Genomic DNA, 22120 nt, shown 5'->3' with positions numbered 1-22120 from the left:
CCCTCTAAATAAGGATATATTTTTACCCTGGTCCATGGAGAGTGCTGCAAAGTGCTTACGCTGCTGAAACAGGAGAGCGCTTTAAAATGCTCCCTGGACACAACTAATGGCTCCCTAACCTGCTGTTCATTGTTTTGTTATTCTGACGATACATGCATATTTTGGAGGCTCAATACTAATGCGTTTGGGCTGTCGAGCTTCGGTTCATTAGTTCTTTTGATCTGTGAGTTTCCATGGAAAAGGCCATTGAAGGCTGCAAGAAAAGCAAATTACGCCATGTTATTTACCTTTAAGGCACAATAGTGTTACATCCGGTGCAGCCTCACATGACCTTCATGGCATTTAGTCTTTGCCCGTATAAAAGCAGTTGTGTGCTCGATGGTTGGTTGCATGGTTATCTGTAGCTATAATGTCTTTACATGGGTGATATATGAAAAGCCGTTTTTAATTGGTTGTACATTCCTCGCTTTACAACTGATGGCCATAGAAATGCTTTTTCAGTCTCTTTCATCCCAACTGAAAAGGGCCTTGACCTTTAGCAAATGGGCATTCTTGCCAACCACACTGAATTAAAAAAAAAAATCAAAATCAAAAGACAAATTACCACTGCTGTAATAAACTGACAAGATTTGAATGAACTGTCTGATTCAGCTTGTACTGTCACATAATGTACCGATTTCAAAAATTCTCACATTTGAACCTTCCTTTTCCCAGCTTTGGTTTGAATCCTATTATGAAATTCAAGTTCTTGAAGGAGGATACAATTCCTGACAATGCAGACGTTTTCAAACATGAAACATTGAAATGAATTCTTTAAAAACAGACTGAGGTCAGTGACAGATTGGCACTCACAATGCAGGCGGATGAAAGGCAGGCTACATGTGACAGCTTGCAAGAATCAAGACTTTAATTAACTCTCACAAACTGTCCGTCTTTGCAGAGAGCAGATGTCTTTACATTACACCCTGCAATATGAGACTCCGCCACTAAAATTAAAGGAGAGTTAAAGTTGTTTTGTTTCAGATTTGAACCCCATTAATGAGCTGAAATTATCTTTTTAGTAAACTGTATCCGGCAATAAGCCAGTAAAGAGCACTCCTTTTATAATCACTGAAGCTGTCGGTCAGTTCTGTATGATATAGTATAGAGTAGAATATTTAAAATTGTCCCTGTAAAATAGGTTTTTGCTTAGTACTTGTAAAATGTAATATTATTAGCTCTTTTGTGTTTCAAATAACCAACTAAAGGTTTTTGGTTGTAATGCATGTTTTCGTTATATTTTTTTTATCCAGATTACTGTGAAGAGCCACTGGTGACGACACTACCCCCATCTTCCTTCCAGAACTCATCAAAATTCTCTGACAGAAGGTCACCACACTATGCTAAACTCAACAGAAGAGAAGGTATGTGTTCCTGTCTCGTTGTTCTCCTGCCTTGTTTGTACCAAATAACATCCACAGTTGTCTGTGTTTATGTGACTAGAGAATTAAGCAGAAGGGAAATTTGTCCTTGTCAGAGGAAAGTGTTGACGTAAAGCTTTTTTATGAATACCTAACATAATGTGATTTAACTTCCACAAACACTGCAAAAAAGATTTAGAAGACTTTATACTTTCGTTGAAGGGAATATAACAGTCTGCTGGTGTCCATGAGCAGTACTGATGTGAAAAGCTCTGGTGATTAGCTGTGCCTGAAGCAACATTTTAAGATTTTAAGTCATTTCTCAAGTGTGACAACACATTGACAAATATGCAACATATTTATGCAACATAATATGCAATATCTCTAATGACAATATGCAACAACCATTCAAAATGTAAATTTGGACTCGAAGGAAGGTAAAGGAATTTTAAAAAGTTTTAGTAATCAAATGTCATTTGTCAAGGGAGTTTTTTTTTTTTTTTTACTCCATTAATGCTTGGTGTCAGTTAATATTCAAATCCATGTTTATGTGGTGGGAGAATGAAGGCCCTAGGAATTTTAGCTTTAAGTACAATGGAAAATGAACCAGATACCAGTCTCACTCCGACTACGCCACTATAAGAATTTCACCCAAAGAATTAGAATGAACCACCTTCAGAGGCATGCACAGACCTGTATCACTAATTAGAGTCAGAGACAAGTGTAACAATACAAAAATTATCTCTGTATTGACAAATCGTGTATAAAAACAATGTTAAAACAAAAGCTGAAACTCTGTTTCAGAGTTTTGGCCACTGAGTTTTGAAACATGTCAAGGGCCAGGGACTAGAGCTTACCAGTAGAGGTGGATAATCACGCCTGTTTCACACATACTCCGTGTGCAGTGCGTTTGCAGTGCGTATTTTTTTCCGTACCCATGTTAACAGGTTAGAGCTTTCACACTGCACGCGGTTGCAGTCCGTCGATCCGTTCCAGTTGCGGTGCGTATACAGCTGTGCAGTGATCGTTTCCGCACCGAGTCTATTTTTGCTGTGCTGCACCGCAGTGAATTAAAGTGACAGCGCATTGTTCACATTAAAATAAACAAATAAACAATAAAATTGACAAGAAACTATAATAATTTCATCATATAAGCATTTATAATTGCAGTTAATGTGTTCTACAGTTAATAAATTACAGGGTCAAGAAGTAAAAAAAAGTAAAATCAGTATAGTCCCAAGAGTTGCAAAATGCGATCAGATATTACTATTTTTTTCCCTCAAGAAATACATAATATATATGTTGGGGAGGGGTTTGGGGGGAACACTCGCTGGCAATCACGTGACAGGCTGTCGGACAGAAAAGTACTCAAAAAGAAGGTGATATGGATGACACTCGTCTCATCGTGGAGGTGGAAAAACACAAAATCAAAATTAATTACCCATTTTTGAATTTGTTGCACACAGAAACTGCGGATCAGTAGCGCACTGCAAACGTGTGATGTGTGAAAGCACAATGGCTCGTCATGCTTCCGCACCGCATACGTACTGCAACACGCACCGCATACGTACTGCACACGAAGTATGTGTGAAACGGGCGTCAGGCCACACTACCTGCAGGTGAATCACTGCACTCCACTGTGTACACACACACACACACACACACACACACACACACACACAGACACATTTTAAGACAAGTCACAACACACAGTGAGATGGTCACTGCACACTGTGAGGAAGATACCAGCACCTAGAATAGAATCAGTCCTCTGCCCGTGGTGCTCAGGCCCTGCCACAACAAAGAGGATACACATCAATTAGTCAAAAACAACCAAATAAATCAAATTTGGCAACCAATGACTCAAATAAATAATTATTTGAAACAGTTTATATAGACAGTAACGAGCGGCACGGCAATAAAACTCGTAGTGTCAAGACTAAAGCACTCTAAAAAAAAAATTGACTATTCTTAAACATACGTTAGACAGAGAGTGTACCTCTCGTAACTAAACACATAGCATAACCTAGCAGCACATTCTTCTTACCGTCTTGAGCACTCTCATCCGGTTCCGGGAAGTGACAGAAGCGTGTAAACGACGCAGCAGTTCACCGAGTGACGCAAACAACGATGCAAGAAAACCCGCCCCTCCTGCCACATTTACAAATTCTCATTCAGTGTTTGCAGATTTCCATCCAAAAGCTTTTCCAGGGCTGCCAAAAACATTGTAATCCTAAGCAGATAGTAAAAATCACTGGCACCAATAAACGCAGCCTTGGTCATAGTTTTTTGAATGAGAAGTTTTACACTAAGATATTGTCCTAACATGAACTAAAAGGTAAATGTACTCAAAATGAATATTTTGTTACTATTTGCTCACCCTTGTGTAGTTCCAAAATATATTATTATTATTATTATTATTATTGGTTGAATCTGTTTAAATCAGAAATGCCAGTGGATGCATGTTTCCTGAACAACAGCAGCCCCAAAAACCATCAGGAATCAAATCCAGAAGGAGTATAATGGCTGCTCTTGATTTGCTTAATGATCCTGAAACACTCACTGTCGAACTATTGTGCCAGACTGAGCTTTGGTAAAGCATGGGGTATAACAAGAGGACTGTATAAATTATAACTAAGCAAACGTGTTGTGGTTTTTAATTCAGGGAGGTGGAGAGCAGTTTGATTAATGCAACCTTACAATCAGCAGCTGATTACAGTCTGTAGAAGCACTTGAGAAAGCTCCCCAGCCAATTAAGCAGTTAAGCATAGACATGTCATAAATACCAGCTTACGCCGAGGTCCTCTGAGAGCTTTGTTTTGTGCACTGTAAGATGCTTGACATCATGGCCCACTCCAAAAATGTCCTTATGATGCTTGGTGGCACTCAAATGATCACACTACCAAACTCTGTAGGGGATTTGTAACTTTTTGGATCAACGGTGTCTTCCAGCAGCAATAAGTGGGGCTACGATATGTCGGCTTGTCCCTGTTGCCCCCAAGGCATTTCTTTTTCTCGTCATTCCTCTTGCTTCGTAACAGCAGGAGGTTTCGTTTTGCTCTGAGACACAGATAGGCAGTTCGTTCCCAGTCACTGCCAGCCTGATCCAAACGTGCACAGACACCAAATGTTGTTATCGTTTGATCTACCCATCTATTCATTATCTGCCTCTGATGGTCATTGGAATACAGGATCTGTAAGTTGTAATTTATGTCTGTGCTTATTATTTGTGTCAATTTGTAAATTATTTAATAAATTAAATAAATTGCTCAGGCTAAAAATAAATTTTCTGGATGCACATGCTGTATAAGAATGTTTTATCTTCCTCCTCATGAAGGCTGCAGTGGAATGTAATGAGCTTGGAGTGTTCACCCTGACCTTTTACGAAAATCTTCACAGATTATGTACCCAGTCACTGAACAGCACTGATGAAGCATTTATTATCTGACCATCTTGTTCTAACTTGCCCGAGGCAACCCTGTCACACCTGACCTTGAGGGTTTCCTTTTTCCACCCCAGCTTGATGTCCTCTCGAAAAGCAGCTTTAACTTGAGCACCAAAAAATTCCGCTTGTTAGAACTGGTTAGAACTAATGCCAGTTGTTAGATGTATGCATTATATGTCAATAGCTTAATCCTTACCTAGAGTAATAAAACACTGTTACCAGTTAAATGAAATCTGTATCAACCTAAATCCTTCTTTGCACTGCACAAGTGTCATAAAAACTGCATCTGTAGTAACTTTTAGAACAGACAGTAACTTTTGATGCAGTTCGGAGTTGCTTACAAACATTTACATTGCTTTTAAAATTGCATTAGTAATACTATGAAGTTATTTTTAAAGATACAATACAATAACCATGAAATTATTTTTTTTTAATTATTTTATATTTTCTAAGGTGCATTTATAATCCTAGTATGGACCATCAGAAATGGTCATAATTTAGATATAAATCATTTTTACCCTCAGTTTACCCTTGCACCATGTGTTGCTCAGAGGCACTGTGGTTCCATTTGGAAATATTTGTTTGGCAATGTAAAGCGAAAACAGACAATACTGAAATTGTGTCTAAATTGTAAATCAAAATGTTAACTTGTACTGATTTTATGAAGTAGTTTAATAAACAATGACATTTCACAGTTGTGTTGATATTTGTGAAAAACAGCACTTTTACTTGCGTGATTATTACTTAACTATATAATTTGATATAAACATAAGACAAAACTGAAAATGGCCCTGTATATCTTGAATTCCGTTGGAATTCTAACAGTACTAAAATAGGTTACATCACGCAGTGGAAGCTGACATGTAGTTAAAACAATAATTATGAAATTACTGTAGAAAATACATATTGCACAAATAACGAGAGCCTATTTCTTTGGCAGATTCAAAGGCTGCAGTTTCTGAAGATGTTCTGCATTCATTCCAAAAGTTATTTTAGAAACCAAAAGCAAATTTTGCATTAGAAAACGCGGGCAGTGTTCTTTATCGTTGTTCCAAGGTACATGTCATTTCTTTGCTATCATGGGACCTGCGGAAATCAAACACAGCTCCTTTAATGTACCACTTACTCGATTTATAGATTGTCTTGTCTGTCAGCATAATCCTTCCTGCAGGTACCATTTACTGAATTCTGGAGAAATAAAAAGAAAAGGAGGTGGGTACTCAGTACATCTGCGTGGGTGGACAAATATTTCCAAGAATTCTGTGTGTTGAAAAGTTGTTGTGTGTATATGTGAATGTCTCCTTTCTGAACAATCGATGCAGGAAAAACTACAATAAGACAAGTTTAGAAACATGCTGTGTAATTTCCAAACTGCCTTTTTTAACCGCTGTAATATTATACTGCGCTGAGGTCTGTCTGCTGTCCTCCAGGGATGGACTGGCGATTTCTATCTCAAAAAGAGAGAGGCTGAGCCACAAAACTGCTGGAACAAATTTAATTAATTTTTTCCTCTAACCACTAAGCTTCAGTCCTGTCAGTATGATGAACAAGAGTATGAAATCTTAGTGAGTGCTTGAATCATGGGGAGAGTAACGCCTCAATTCTGTTTCATTCCTCAGTATGTTTTAAGGCATTGGCTCTTAATCTGTGCCTTTAGGTGGTGGGGGATGGTCTCCAAATGGAGAAGACCAACAACCTTGGCTACAGCTGGACCTACGGGACAGGTTGAAGGTCACATCCATTGCGACCCAGGGTCGGTGGGGCAGCTCTGACTGGGTCACTCGCTATCAGCTGCAGTACAGTGACTCTGGACGAACCTGGAGACCATATAGACAAGAGGATGTGATATGGGTGAGTCTAGCTAATTTCCAGAACATATGCAACTTGAGTGTGCCTAGATATTATTAGGCATTGTTTGAATTATAGGACACAATTGGTAAAGAGTGAGAAATAAAATCATCGCTACCATGACTGACAGATAAATCCTCAGATACACACATAAACACTTCTGTAACAGGGCCTGTAATAACTCTAAAATGTCCAAATAGCACTGCAGAGAATTCTATTGATGGTTTCATTTTATATATGAAAACTGAAAATGGTTTTAGTACACTCAGTGCCAACCTGCAGGGCATCAAAAGTCACTGCTGAGACTGGTTCAGGTCCCTTTTATGTTTGTACAGAAATGTTACAGATTAGGAAGAAACAAAAAATGTTGGACTCTGAGAGGAGACCATATGTAAGATATTCTTTGTATCCAAAGCTACAGAAAGTGTATTCTCTGATTTAGTATTATTTATAGTGCTGGGTAGTATACCGGTTCATACCGAATACCGTTTTTTATTTTTGTTATATATGAATTTTTAAAATACTTCAATACAAGTGTATGTCACTTAAACAATGCTCAGAATGCGACACTGTTCTCTTTTCACTGTTGCACTGTGGTGAGGACACAGCTGCATGTGTTACTAAGTGATATGAGGTAGATGTCCTGCAGAGAGGGGAGAGCAGACCCTGAGATGCGCTCAGCTAAGCGCACAACTCTCTGTAGTGCTTTGCAGTCCTGATTGGAGCTGTTTCCATACCACACTGAGATGAGTCAATACACTTTCTGGGTACATATTTAGTTTAAAAAAATAATCAAGGACTCAAATCACCCTGGTAACCGACTATTCACTTTGCTTCCATCTGGTAAGCGCTTCCGTAGTCTGATGGCAAACACTGAGAGACTTAGGAGGAGCTTCTTCCCCCAGGCCATCAGGCTCCTAAACTCTAACTCTGTGTCATAACATCACATGACTCCATGTAAATATCACCATATCAATAGCTATTCATAATTTTTCTCTACCTCATATTGCTGCTATTTAAATACCCTGGACAACTTTTTGCACATTCTTTTTGCACATTCCTCTTATTACTATTTAAGTCAACAACATACTGACCTGCACATTCATATTTATATTTATATGTTTTTATCTTTTATTTTATTTTGTTCTCTTTTTTTTCTACTTTTCTTTTTCTTAATATTTGTATACTTTATAATTGCACTGTCCTTGGAGCAGACCTGACCTACATTTCACTGCTGGTTATACCCTGTATAATTGTGTATGTGACAAATAAAATAAAATCTTGAAATCTTGGGTTGGATTGTAGCGTGGTAGAAGACGAGTTAGGTACACAGGAGTTAAACCATTTAGGGCCTTATAGGCAAGTAATAATATTTTGTAAATGATATGGAACTTAATAGGTAGCCAGTGCAGAGACTGAAAAATTGGGGTAATATGATCATATTTTCTTGACCTGGTAAGAACTCGCTGCATTTTGGATTATCTGTAGCTTGTTTATTGAAGATGCAGGACAACCACCTAGCAGTGCATTGCAATTGTCCAATCTAGAGGTCATGAATGCATGAACTAGCTTTTCTGCATCAGAAACAGGTAGCATGTTTCGAAGCTTGGCAATGTTTCTAAGGGTGCTTTCAGACCTGTAGATCGTTTGCTTTGTTCCGAAACAGGGATTCGTTTGTTACATTGTTGCATTTTCTTCTTGGTTCGGTTCGCTTTCACACGGCAACATTGCAAAGCGTACCAAAATGTGTTTATGCAAGTCACGTGCGAGTAAAGCTGTCCTCTTAATGGTCAGGGTTCACTTGTTTACGTTCCTCTGCGTCATTCATCAAGATGGATTGACAAATTTGCTCTGCGGGCTTATTGCGGCTTTATAGCTGTCCTGGCAAACGCAAAACGAATGTAGCTGTCATTCCACTCTAATATATCTATCTATATATAATTATATTTTCACAGATATATATATATATATATATATACAGTATATAATGCAGTTACAGCCAGCGCGAATCGAGGCTTCGTCAGGACAGCATTCTTGTAATGCGCGGAGAAGAGTAATTAATTACACAGCATTTTAATATGAAGAGGTGCTCTTTGGTTTTCAATTGCAATAACAAATACTCTCACTAACAAAATCAAAGTCAATTCAAGTCACCTTTATTTATATAACGCTTTTTACAATGCAAATTGTGTCAAAGCACTGCACAATATCAAAAAAAGGAAAATAATGTGTCAATAAGTTTAAATAGTGTCTTTGCAATAAGGTCGGCGATATCGCTGGAAATGAAGCGTCCCCAACTAAGCAAGCCAGAGGCGACAGCGGCAAGGAACCAAAACTCCATCGGTGACAGAATGGAGAAAAACCTTGGGAGAAACCAGACTCAGTCGGGGGGCCAATTCTCCTCTGGTCAAACAAACCAGCAGTTCAGTTCCAAACTGCAGCAAGTCAGATTGAATGGGCTCAGCTGGTTCCAGTGGTCTTTTCCGATGGCTGTCTAAGTGGCGGGGTCCTCAATGGGGATCTGTCTCTGGCGTTCATCCAGGTGTTTGGCCTCTGCCTACGATCAGGGACACATACGTCATCTCCCGGCGCTGATCCTCCATCTCAGGTGTTCGGTCATCTCAGATCATGTAATGGTTGGATCCAGACTGAAGTTCTGTAATTCCTGGCTACCACGGGATGTTAATCCCATGGCAGAAACGTAGAGACAAGCAGAGACATGATTAGCGTAGCTGCTGTTCCATCTAAGCAAAAATAAATTGTTCAACCCAAGCTAAAGAATAATAATAATGTACATTTGATCAGATATAACTGCAGTACAAGATTATAAAATGCATTATGTGTATGCTTGGCTAAAGAGATGTGTCTTTAATCTAGATTTAAACAGAGAGAGTGTGTCTGAACCCCGAATGTTATCAGGAAGGCTATTCCAGAGTTTGGGAGCCAAATGTGAAAAAGCTCTACCTCCTTTAGTGGACTTTGCTATCCTAGGTACTACCAAAAGTCCAGAGTTTTGCGACCTTAGGGAGCGGGTTGGATTATAGCGTGGTAGAAGACAAGTTAGGTACGCAGGAGCTAAACATTTAGGGCCTTATAGGCAAGTAATAATAATTTGTAAATGATACGGAACTTAATAGGTAGTCAGTGCAGAGACTGTAAAATTGGAGTAATATGATCATATTTTCTTGATCTGGTAAGAACTCTAGCCGCTGCATTTTGGACTATCTGTAGCTTGTTTATTGAAGATGCAGGACAACCAGCTAGCAGTGCATTACAATAGTCCAGTCTAGAGGTCATGAATGCATGAACTAGCTTTTCTGCATCAGAAACAGGTAGCATGCTTCGAAGCTTAGCAATGTTCCTGAGATGGAAGAATGCTGTTTTTGTAACATGGGAAATATGATTTTCAAAGGACAAGTTGCTGTCTAAAATAACACCCAGTACATCTGTCTAGTTGCAAATTATAATCCACGAGATTCTGTGTACTGTTTTTTGGTCCAATAAGTAATATCTCTGTCTTATCTGAATTTAGTAGGAGGAAATTATTGGTCATCCAATCTTTTACACTTTTTACACAATCTATTAGCTTAGATAGTTGAGAAGTTTCATCTGGTCTTGTTGAGATATATAATTGAGTATCATCAGCATAGCAATGAAAACGTATCCCGTGTTTTCTAATAATATTTCCAAGGGGCAACATGTAAATTGAAAATAGCAGAGGACCTAGGACAGATCCTTGTGGTACTCCATACTTTACTGGTGATAATTGAGATGACTCCCCATTTAAATGAACAAAGTGGTAGCGATCGGACAGGTAGGATCTAAACCATCTTAAAGCTTGTCCTTGAATACCAATATAGTTTTGTAATCGATCTATGAGTATATTATGGTCTATAGTGTCAAACGCAGCACTAAGATCAAGTAATACTAGCAATGAGGTGCAGCCTTGATCTGAAGCAAGTAGTAAGTCATTCGTAATTTTAACAAGTGCAGTTTCTGTACTATGATTGGGCCTGAAACCTGATTGAAATTCTTCATAGAGATCATTTTTTTGCAAAAAGGAGCATAATTGAGTAGACACAACTTTTTCTAAAATTTTTTACATAAACGGAAGATTTGAAATTGAAAACGGAAGATTTGATTTGGTCTGTAATTTGCCAGTTCATTTCATCTAGTTGTGGTTTCTTAATAAGAGGCTTAATAACCGCCACCTTGAATGGTTTTGGGACGTGACCTAAATATAACGATGAGTTAATAATATTGAGAAGCGGTTCTTCTGCTACAGGTAACAACTCTTTCCGTAGTTTAGTGGGTACAGGATCTAATAAACACGTTGTTGGTTTAGATGCACTGATAAGTTTATTTAGCTCTTCCTGTCCTATAGTTGTAAAGCACTGCAGTTTTTCTTTGGGTGCGATGAATGAAGCTGAAATACTAGACGCAGTAGAATCTACATTTGATATTGTATTTCTGATGTTATCTATTTTATCAGAAAAGAAATTCATAAAATCATTACTATTAAACTGTGAGGGAATATTTAGATCGGGTGGTGTCTGTTTATTTGTTAGTCTAGCCACTGTGCTAAATAAGAACCTTGGATTGCTTTGGTTATTATCTATGAGTTTGCGGATATGCTCGACCCTGGCAGCTTTTAGAGCCTGCCTATAGCTGGACATACTGTTTTTCCACGCAATTCTACAAACTTCTAATTTAGTTTTTCTCCATTTGCGCTCAAGAATACGAGTTTCTTTCTTGAGAGAATGGGTATAACTGCTGTACCATGGAGCAGAACGTTTTTCTCTAACCTTTTTCAATTTGAGGGGGGCAACAGCTTCTAATGTATTAGAGAAGATAGTGCCCATGTTGCTAGTCATTTCGTCTAGTTCATGTGTATTTATGGGTACACAGAGCAGTTGAGATACATCAGGCAGGTTATTTGTGAATCTGTCTTTGGTGGCTTGGACAATAGTTCTGCCCGGATGATAACGCGGAGCCATATAACTAATATCAGTAATGCGCAGCATGCACGATACAAGGAAATGATCAGTAACATCATCACTTTGAGGTACCTTATCTTTATCTGTAAGATCAATTCTATGCGATATAATTAAATCTAGCGTATGATTGAAACTATGAGTGGGCCCGGTGACGTTTTGCTTGACTCCAAAAGAGATTATTAGGTCATTAAACGCAAGTCCTAATGCATCATTTGTATTATCAACGTGAATGTTAAAATCTCAGACAATTAGCACTTTATCAATATTAACCAATAGATCTGAGACGAAATCTGCAAATTCTTTTAGGAAATCTGTATATGGCCCTGGCGGTCTATACACAGTAGCCAGAGCAAGAGATAGTAGAGATTTATTTTGCATATCTAACAGTGTAACATTAAGCAGAAGTATTTCGAATGAGTTAAACCTCCTGTATCCTGTTTTCTGAGTAACATTGAGAATATCACTATATATTGTTGCCACACCGCTGCCACGACCAGTCTGACGGGGCTCATGTTTATAACAGTAGCTTGGTGGAGTAGACTCATTTAGACCAAAATATTCATTTGGTTTAAGCCAGGTTTCAGTCAGGCAGAGTACATAAAAATTATTATCTGTGATCATTTCATTTACGATAACTGCTTTGGGTGTGAGTGATCTAATGTTTAGGAGCCCAAGCTTTAAAAAAAAAAATTGTTCATTTATTTTGCGTTTTTCTGGTTTAATCACGATCAGATTTTTTCAAGATCCTGCATTAAATTTATATTTTGACCTCACTATTCAGGGAACAGACAGTCTGTATAGATTGGACAACGCAAGTACTTCTATCTTTTAAGTGGGTAGAACAAAAGTCATCATAGTAGTTATTTGAGAATTGGCTTACTAGTCAGATGGAGCGTAGCGTCCTGGAGATGTTGTCCGACAGGAGTTCCGCTCCGACTCTGCTAGGGTGCAGGCCATCAGCATGGAAAAGCCTAGGACGCTCCCAGAAAATATTCCAATTATTAACAAAGAGCAGTTGCTGTTCTTTACACCATGACAATAACCATTCGTTTAAAGCAAAAAGTCTACTGAACCTTTCGTGTCCTCGTCGATACGTGGGAAGCAGTCCTGACACAATGATCGTCGTCGCGGGCGATGTGCTGCGTACCGTCTCGATCAGGCTCCTGAAGTCCCTCTTCAGTGTCTCCGTCTGCCGCAGCTTGGTGTCGTTAACCCTTGCGTGCAGCACGACAGCACCGATGCTCTCATCGCCCTTCAGGATCGTGGGTATCTGCACAGAAACATAGAGAACACGAGCACTGGGGAAACAGTGAGTGCACTTTACCTTCAGCTAACGTAGCATGGACGTGCCGGACGATGGAGTCTCCGACGATCACAGCGCCGCGTTCCATCTCGCGGAGGGGAGTGAAGCGGTTCCGGGTGGAGATCTCGAAGACCGGAGGTGGCGGACGGGGAGAGGTCGTCGCCCGGGGCCTGGCTCACGTCTTCCGCTGCTGGTGCATCCAGGGTCCGTGGCGTCCCGGCGCCGGAGTGAAGGACATCTGGGAAGATTGTGTCCTGGGTGCACAGGGTCTGTGCAGAGAAACACACTGAGTAGAGGTGGTGGGAGTGTTAGCAGCGTGCTGTATACTTACCCCGGACTTGTGAGCGTTAGCCCGGGATGTTTCCAGCGCGGCTCTCCGCTCTCTCAGCTGGGCCTGCTTCTCCACCAGGTCGCGGATCTGCTTCTCCATGGCCTCCAGCTCCAGCTGCACCGAATGCAGCTCGAATGTGTCCTCACCTGCACTCAAAGGTAGACACAAATCCGCTATTTAAGCAAGTAACAGTGAAACAATGGTAATGTGTGTGAATAGAGTATTAGCAATCTAAGCGAGATTAGCGGCAGCCATGCTGCCGATGCTAATGGGCTATAGGCTAATAGTAGACTAGAGAAATCAAAATAAAACTAGTGATAACAAGGCGCTCTGATTGGTTTTGTTTTAGAATGCTATAGGGGATATATTCACACGTTATAGAAACAAAAATGATAGTGTATAAAATTGTTTTTAAGATAAAAAATAGACGATAAAGAATCAACTTGATGGAGCTAAAACTCAAAACTATTTAGTGTGGAATTTTTCTACAATATTCACTCATCATGACAGTAAAATAGGGCATTCTAAGTCAATCTACTGCAGTATTTCCCCTCTCAATCAGTAGAAAATGTGGTTAACATCCAGTCATGCATAAAAATAAAAAAAAAATACCATCATATTCCATGAAAGCGGTATAATTTTGAAAAATGCTGTGATACAAATTTTTGGTCATACCACCCAGCACTAATTATATATATACCATTATAATATTTACTAATACATTCAATAAGCTTTTATTTCTCTTATTTTTATTTTAAATTGAGTCTAGGTTTTAGTAACTTTTGTCATTTGTATTACTTTATAAAAACACCCGGTATATACAAACCCGATTCCAAAAAAGTTGGGACACTGTACAAATTACGAATAAAAAAGGAATGCAATAATTTACAAATCTCATAAACTTATATTTTATTCACAATAGAATATAAATAACATATCAAATGTTGAAAGTGGGACATTTTGAAATGTCATGCCAAATATTGGCTCATTTTGGATTTCATGAGAGCTACACATTCCAAAAAAGTTGGGACAGGTAGCAATAAGAGGCCGGAAAAGTTAAATGTACATATAAGGAACAGCTGGAGGACCAATTTGCAACTTATTAGGTCAATTGGCAACATGATTGGGTATAAAAAGAGCCTCTCAGAGTGGCAGTGTCTCTCAGAAGTCAAGATGGCAAGAGGATCACCAATTCCCCCAATGCTGTGGTGAAAAATAGTGGAGCAATATCAGAAAGGATTTTCTCAGAGAAAAATTGCAAAGAGTTTGAAGTTATCATCATCTACAGTGCATAATATCATCCAAAGATTCAGAGAATCTGGAAAAATCTCTGTGCGTAAAGGTCAAGGCCGGAAAACCATACTGGATGCCCGTGATCTTCGGGCCCTTAGACGGCACTGCATCACATGCAGGAATGCTACTGTAATGGAAATCACAACATGGGCTCAGGAATACTTCCAGAAAACATTGTCGGTGAACACAATCCACCATGCCATTCGCCGTTGCTGGCTAAAACTCTATAGTTCAAAAAAGAAGCCATATCTAAAAATGATCCAGAAGCGCAGGCTCTACCTCTATCTCTGATGGTATGGGGTTGCATGAGTGCGTGTGGCATGGGCAGCTTACACATCTGGAAAGGCACCATCAATGCTGAAAGGTATATCCAAGTTCTAGAACAACATATGCTCCCATCCAGACGTTGTCTCTTTCAGGGAAGACCTTGCATTTTCCAACATGACAATGCCAGACCACATACTGCATCAATTACAACATCATGGCTGCGTAGAAGGAGGATCCGGGTACTGAAATGGCCAGCCTGCAGTCCAGATCTTTCACCCATAGAAAACATTTGGCGCATCATAAAGAGGAAGATGCGACAAAGAAGACCTAAGACAGTTGAGCAACTAGAAGCCTGTATTAGACAAGAATGGGACAACGTTCCTATTCCTAAACTTCAGCAACTTGTCTCCTCAGTCCCCAGACGTTTGCAGACTATTATAAAAAAAAGAGGGTATGCCACACAGTGGTAAACATGGCCTTGTCCCAACTTTTTTGAGATGTGTTGATGCCATGAAATTGAAAATAAACTTATGTTTCCCTTAAAATTACAAATGTTCTCAGTTTAAACATTTGATATGTCATCTATGTTGTATTCTGAATAAAATATTGAAATTTGAAACTTCCACATCATTGCATTCTGTTTTTATTCACAATTTGTACAGTGTCCCAACTTTTTTGGAATCGGGTTTGTATATATATATCGTATTGACCCGAATATAAAACGACCCTGATTATAAGATGTACCTTTTGGAAAAAGGCTTTTTGAAAACCAAAGTAGAAGTGAAACAGTGGAAGTGAAATTTTATTGTAGTCTTCAAATCTGGGCAGAAGCAGACAGTAGTGGAGTATTTTTACTTTACGCAAGTAAATTTAAAAAGTATCTGTAGTTTATCAGAGTGTTTTTCTTTGTAAAACTTAACTTCACTACATTCCAAAGCATAATGTCATACCTTTTACTGCACTACATTTCATACATTTTAAGTTTTTTTTTTTTTTTTTACCTTTAATACTTAAGAACATTAAAAATGTATTACTTTCTTGCACTCATGTAAATATTTGAATTATTTTTACTTGAGTAAAAGAAAGAAAGCAATAGATTTCTAATATTTAATATGATATTTAATATGAAACGTAGTGCAGTAAAAAGAACAATATTATGCTTTGGAATGTTGTGAAGTAAAGGAGCAAAACAGCCCCAGACCATCAAACTACCACCACCATATTTTACTGCTGGTATGATGTTCTTTTTCGGAAATGCTGTGATACTTTTATGCCAGATGTAATGGGACACACACACACACACCTTCCAAAAAGTTCAACTTTTGTCTCGTCAGTCCACAGAGTATTTCCCCAAAAGTCTTGGGGATCATCAAGATGTTTTCTGGCAAAACTGAGACGAGTCTTTATGTTCTTTTTGCTCAGCAGCAGTTTTCATCTTGGAACTCTGCCATGCAGGGGTAATTTTGGTCGGCCGGCCACTCCTGGGAAGGTTCACCACTGTTCCATGTTGTCGCCATTTGTGGATAATGGCTCTCACTGTGGTTCGCTGGAGTCACAAAGCTTTAGAAATGGCTTTATAACCTTTTCCAGACTGATAGATCTCAATTACTTTCTTTCTCATTTATTCCTGAATTTCTTTGGATCTTACCATGATGTGTAACTTTTGAGGATCTTTTGGTCTACTTCACTTTGTCAGGCAGGTCCTGTTTAAGTGTTTTCTTGATTCAACAGGTCTGGCAGTAATCAGGCCTGGCTGGTTTTCTAAAATAATGTGGTTAATCACAGTTCTTTCATGATTTAACAGGAGGGGGCAATTCATTTTACATGTAAGGCCAGACCATAGAAGCCAGTCCCATTTGTTGTGTCTGACAACTGAATATGCTGGAGTTTGTTTTTGGATGCGCCAGGAGGTTTTTTTTTTTGGAACTTCTTAATTATTGAGCTGATGGTGGAAATGGGGATGTTCAATGCTTTAGCTATTTTCTTACAGCTTTTTTGTTTTGTGAGGCTCAACAATCTTGTTATTCACATCAGAACTGATTTATTTGGTTTTATTCCTTGTGATGGATTATTAAGGGAATTTGGCCTTTGTTTTACTCATATTTATGTATATATCATGGCTGAACAATTTCATGTTCATAATCACCCTGGTGTGCTACTTCAGAGATATTTTACTCGTAAGAATTTCTAGGGGTGCCAATAATGGTAGCCAACATGCATTGGAGAAAAACATTTATTTTATAATGTGAGTTCCCCCCCACTTGCAATTGTTTTACTTCAATGAAAGTTTAGAATTTTGTGAATTTTTTTGAATGAAAGATCAAAAAGATAAATGATGCAGATCTATTTTCACAGCCGCCTTTGCTCTTATTTACAAAGGGTGCCAATATTAGTGGGCGGCACTGTAGTTAGTTTTATTTTTATTTCAGTGATTCAGTTTTAGTAATTTTTTATTATTTTTTTGTCCTAATTATTAACGTTTCTGATACATTTTTCATCTAATAATCCACTTTTTTCAGCTTTATTTCAATGTACTGGAAAATTATTGTGAAATAGATTTAATTTTAGTCACTGATTATAACACTGACTCTCTGTAGAGACACTGTGGGCTTTTCTTATGAGCATAATAATGCAACACTGTGATCTTTGCTACTAAGCAGTTCATGGGTCACCTGCAATATTTTTTTTTTTCTTTTACTCCGTTTGACTGTCAAATATTCCAGCTTGTGTTTTGATTCAAATAACAAGGATCTAAATGCTGCATGTGGCACTGATGCAAGATGCAATGAAGCATGAGGCATTATGATGAACTGCGTTTGGTGATGGAATTTTGTTTGGAATATGTTGATAAATTATTCTCCATGTCTGAGATCAATAAAACACACTTCGGGTCACTTAAGACCTGTCAGTGCATGCGGCACATACAAATGATTCATTAGACTATGTTAATTAATTCTGCAGTTCTCTAGTGGCTTGTTTCGGTGAAATGATTTTCCTCTCTTCAACTCAGAGAAGAAATTAAAATGGACTTCTTCTTTTATTTTGATTACATTTAATTGTCATTCAGACCAAAATGTGAAGTTCAGTGTTAAATTTCCCAGAAATGTCAATCAATCTTGTGTTTTTGTTTATTCCCATGAGGTTATAGTTGCATAAAAACCGCCAAACCCTAATAAACTGATGAGAGAGAGCATTAATTATGAATGTATTCTTAAACATCCAGAGTCCACTGTGACAGTACATGTGACACAGTGACTTGAGCATTCATTATCTTGAAGGACATCTTGCTAATTTGCTTAATTATTTTAGATTATTAATTAATAAGATGAATATTGCCCACTGGTATGATTTAATAGTAATTTGAGCAGGAAGAAACCCTGTGGTGTGGCATGCAACCCCTGTAGAGATACATGTGCACGTGATACTTATGTCAGTGACTTCCAAGATAGATAAAAGAGTTTGCTGACAGAAATTCATCATGGAAATAAAAAAAGAATCAATATATTCAGCGTTCAGTCTAACCATCGGGTTTCTTTTCACCATGAAATATCAAATCTGTCACCAACAGAGATGGTGTGAGCTTTGGTGTGGCCAAAAGGATACACATGTGAAAGCAGAAGCTGAGCTTCTCCTTGCTGTTGGGCACACACTGGCAGTAGGACCTTGAATTTTGCTTGTTTACAGAGGAGCAAACCATCTCACAGAGGTGCCAGTCTGTGCCAAGGTGAGTTGCCATGCCAGCTGGAGCAGATGCCAATGAGTCAGACAGCCAGACAGACAGAATCCAAAGCCATCTGTTTAACGCCAGAATACAGTCACACACTTTGCCTAAACTGAAACATGCTGCCCATTAGATAAGGGTCTCCTCTTCACTACTGCACACTAGATACTAGCTATTAATATAGTTTCCATCAGTTTAAGTGAAGTGACATACTGCCAAGTATGGTGACCCATACTCGGAATTCGTGCTCTGCATTTATCCCATCCAACGTGCACACACACACCGTGAACACACACCCGGAGCATTGGGCAGCCATTTATGCTGCGGCGCCCAGGGAGCAGTTGGGGGTTCGGTGCCTTGCTCAAGGGCACCTCAGTCGTGGTATTGAGGGTGGAGAGAGCACTGGACATTCACTCCCCCCACCTATAATTCCTGCCAGCCCGAGACTCGATCCCGCAACCTTTGGATTACAAGTCCGACTCTCTAACCATTAGGCCACGACTTCACCATTTGGTTTAAATCCAAATGGTGTGATTGTGCTGCTGACTTGATATATATGAAGCCATTCTCGCTTTGCATTTGTGCATTAACATTTTTGGATTGGGGAAATGTCTGTATGTATATGTAGACAGGAAGTATGCACAAAAAATAAATAAATAAATAATCTATAGGCACTGTAGGGTTGAGTCTAATGGATGGAAGAGAGCAGGAAAATACAGTGGTGATCCTGCAAAGAGACAAATGTGTCATGATTCAGTCAGCCTTTCGGAAGGCCTGCTGAACTTTTCCATTTCCAGTTTTTATTTTTTTTTAAATCATGAACTTTTTGTGGAACAGATAACTCTCTCTGTCTCTTTCCCACCATCTGTGTGAGAGCTTTCTGGGGCCTGGGGTACAGCTGAAGTTTTATTCCTGCTGGCACAAAGTGTTTTATTCTCACCACAGAATGAAGGTGGTGCGCTTTGACAATTAAATCCTACATTAGCCACCATCCGCTCCATTTGCCTCCCCCCTTTTTTCACCATCTGTACTGTACCTTTTGCACCTTTCCCTTGTTTTAATCTATGTCTGTACCTTGACATTTGCCTCCTGTGCGCGAGTGAGAGAAAAGATAGAAATTGAGAACCATTATCCAAGTAAATAATTAAAGACACTGGGTTCACTAGTCATTTTAATATTGCTTATTTGCACATACAGAAAAGATACTCAAGCTGATTTTATTCCAAAACAGGTGAGTACACAAAGTTTTCTTTATTCTTATCCTCATTCTAATGTTAATTAATCTGGCTTATTATGAGTGAGGAAGAGCATATCTTTGATGAGTAAAAACAAGCCAAACCATGTATGGGCTTTCTACACCCTTTGAAAGTTTGAAGTCAGAATTAAATAGAATATTCAGAATTAAAATAATAATTCGGATGGTGATTTATTCACAGTGGAGAAGCGAGTTCTGTGATCTTACGAACCTGGGAACACAGGGTTAGAGCTGAACTCTGCAGGAAGGTAGATCTCGAGGAACAGGGTTGGGAACCCCTGCTTTAGAGTGTCGCAGTGACCGTCTATTTGCAGTAAAGGACCTGTCATAGTTTAATGAGTGAGAAGATGACATGAAGTGATGTGAGGTTAGCTGCATTGAAAACAGATGAGCGCACATGTGCATATACAGCTCCCTATCGGGGCGAAGTTCACAAGATTTTGTCCACAGAAGGATAAGAGCACACCTTTTAGCGCTGCAAGCCATGCATACAACGCCAGATATGACAGGTTTTCTGGTGCGCAAGACAAGTACTTTTAAGGAAGTCCTTAGCTTATTGTTACTGTGGCAGCCAACAACAGCACAGCTTAATCCTCTGAACATATTTATAGTTAGTTATATTGAAAAAGTTTCAATTCAGTCAATCTTTTTAACCCGTTTTAACATAGATTTCTATGGAGACTGGCCGTAGATATCAGGCAAGATGGCAGATAGCAGTGGTGGCATAATATATGCATTCTGATTGGTCAGATCACCTGTCAGTCGAGCTCTTTGTGAAAGGTCAATTGCTGCAATAGGTTGACATACCAAATATTAGAGTTAAAAGTGGATAAAAACTCTTCAACTCTATGACTCAGTCTCACTTCATCAATGATTTCTGAAGGATCATGTGACACTGAAGCCTTTAGTAATTGCTGCTGAAAATTCAGCTTTTCCATCACAGAAATAAATTAAATTTTAGCACATTAAAATAGATTAATATATTGTTTTAAATTGCAAAACTAATATGTTACAGTGTTACAGTCATTTTTGCTGTAGTTTGGCTCCAAGAAAAAAATAAAATAAACTTCAGCTTGGTGAGTATAGTCCTATTCGGACTGGATTAGTTTCTCACGAGTAGATGGAGTAATGTTATTTTACCACAGTACGTCTGTAATATTAATGGTCAGTTCATACTGGATAAGAAATCTCAGTAAAACTACCGGAAGAGGGAGGAGTAACTCGATTTACGCACCGCCGTCACCTCCCTGTCGTCATGTGCGTGCTACATCGATCAATTTATTAATTAAATTAAATAAAATTATGATTGGATTCTGTTTGCAATAGACACTTAACTAAAACTAACAGATGTTTCGTGCCTCCAACAAGTGCTCTTGACCTTCTTTTTGATTTGTCAAATGCAGAAAACATTCAAGGTTTGCCACAGACTTTTCCCACTGCATAGAATGCAACTGAATGATTCTTCAAGCGTGCAAAAATGCGGAAAACTAATTTTAAATAGGAAATTACGGAGTATTTACATAAATATTTACAGCTGGTCTATTCGCATGGGATTAGTATTATCTGAGGTAATTCTTCCGGACCTTTTTGTAGAAGGTAAAAGTCATGATGGTCAGTAACGAAGTAAAACTGCTTCGTTACTGTACTTAAGTACATTTTTCAAGTATCTGTACTTTACTGGAGTAGTTTAATTTTGAGTAACTTTTACTTCACTCGATTCCAAAGCATAAGATCGTACATTTTACTTCACTACATTTCATAAAACATATCGTTACTCATAATACATCACGTGCTCCGAGACGCAGAAGCGGTGTCTGATTCATGAACAAACTGATTATTTTCAATGAACCTGTTAAATTGGTTCGCAAATCGCAACAAACGATTAATTCACGAACTGGAATGATCTGATTGCAACTGTTCTCGAGACGACATCTCACTGATTCAAATGATCCGTTTACAGCGAGTCTCGAGTGAACTGCACTCACAAGTAAAAACTGGGAGATCTCGTGAGCACGCGTGGGCTCTGATGCTGCGACAAGTACGTTACTAATGTCAAATTTTAGGATTAATTATTGTAACTGAAAATCATATTTAGGTCAAAACTGTCACTTGTTTTTGAACTAAATCTGCTGTAAATAAACATTCATATCTACTCAGCTAGATGATCTAAACAACATAAGTTATACTGTTCTATTTATACTGATCTATTTAAGCTCACTGAAATGCTTTTTATAAATTTTTATATTGTTTATCAACAGTA

At 38.6% G+C, this 22120-nt stretch overlaps 1 protein-coding gene across 1 annotated transcript in view; it reads left to right on the top strand.

Annotated features, from left to right (window-relative positions):
- Positions 1-22120, top strand: part of LOC306856688 (contactin-associated protein-like 5) — a gene marked incomplete at both ends in the record, with an annotated part of 70437 nt that overhangs the window by 11985 nt on the left and 36332 nt on the right. Inside the window, 2 exons of the mRNA XM_079396085.1 lie at positions 1293-1403; positions 6503-6696. Coding sequence (XP_079252211.1) covers positions 1293-1403; positions 6503-6696 — 305 coding nt within the window. The remainder of the gene's footprint in view (positions 1-1292; positions 1404-6502; positions 6697-22120) is intronic.

The sequence above is a fragment of the Barbus barbus genome (genome assembly GCF_936440315.1).
Source record: "Barbus barbus genome assembly, chromosome: 37".
In the NCBI taxonomy this organism is placed as follows: domain Eukaryota; kingdom Metazoa; phylum Chordata; class Actinopteri; order Cypriniformes; family Cyprinidae; genus Barbus; species Barbus barbus.
Note: the sequence above shows the minus strand (reverse complement) of the source record. Positions and strands in the feature narration are given on the sequence as shown.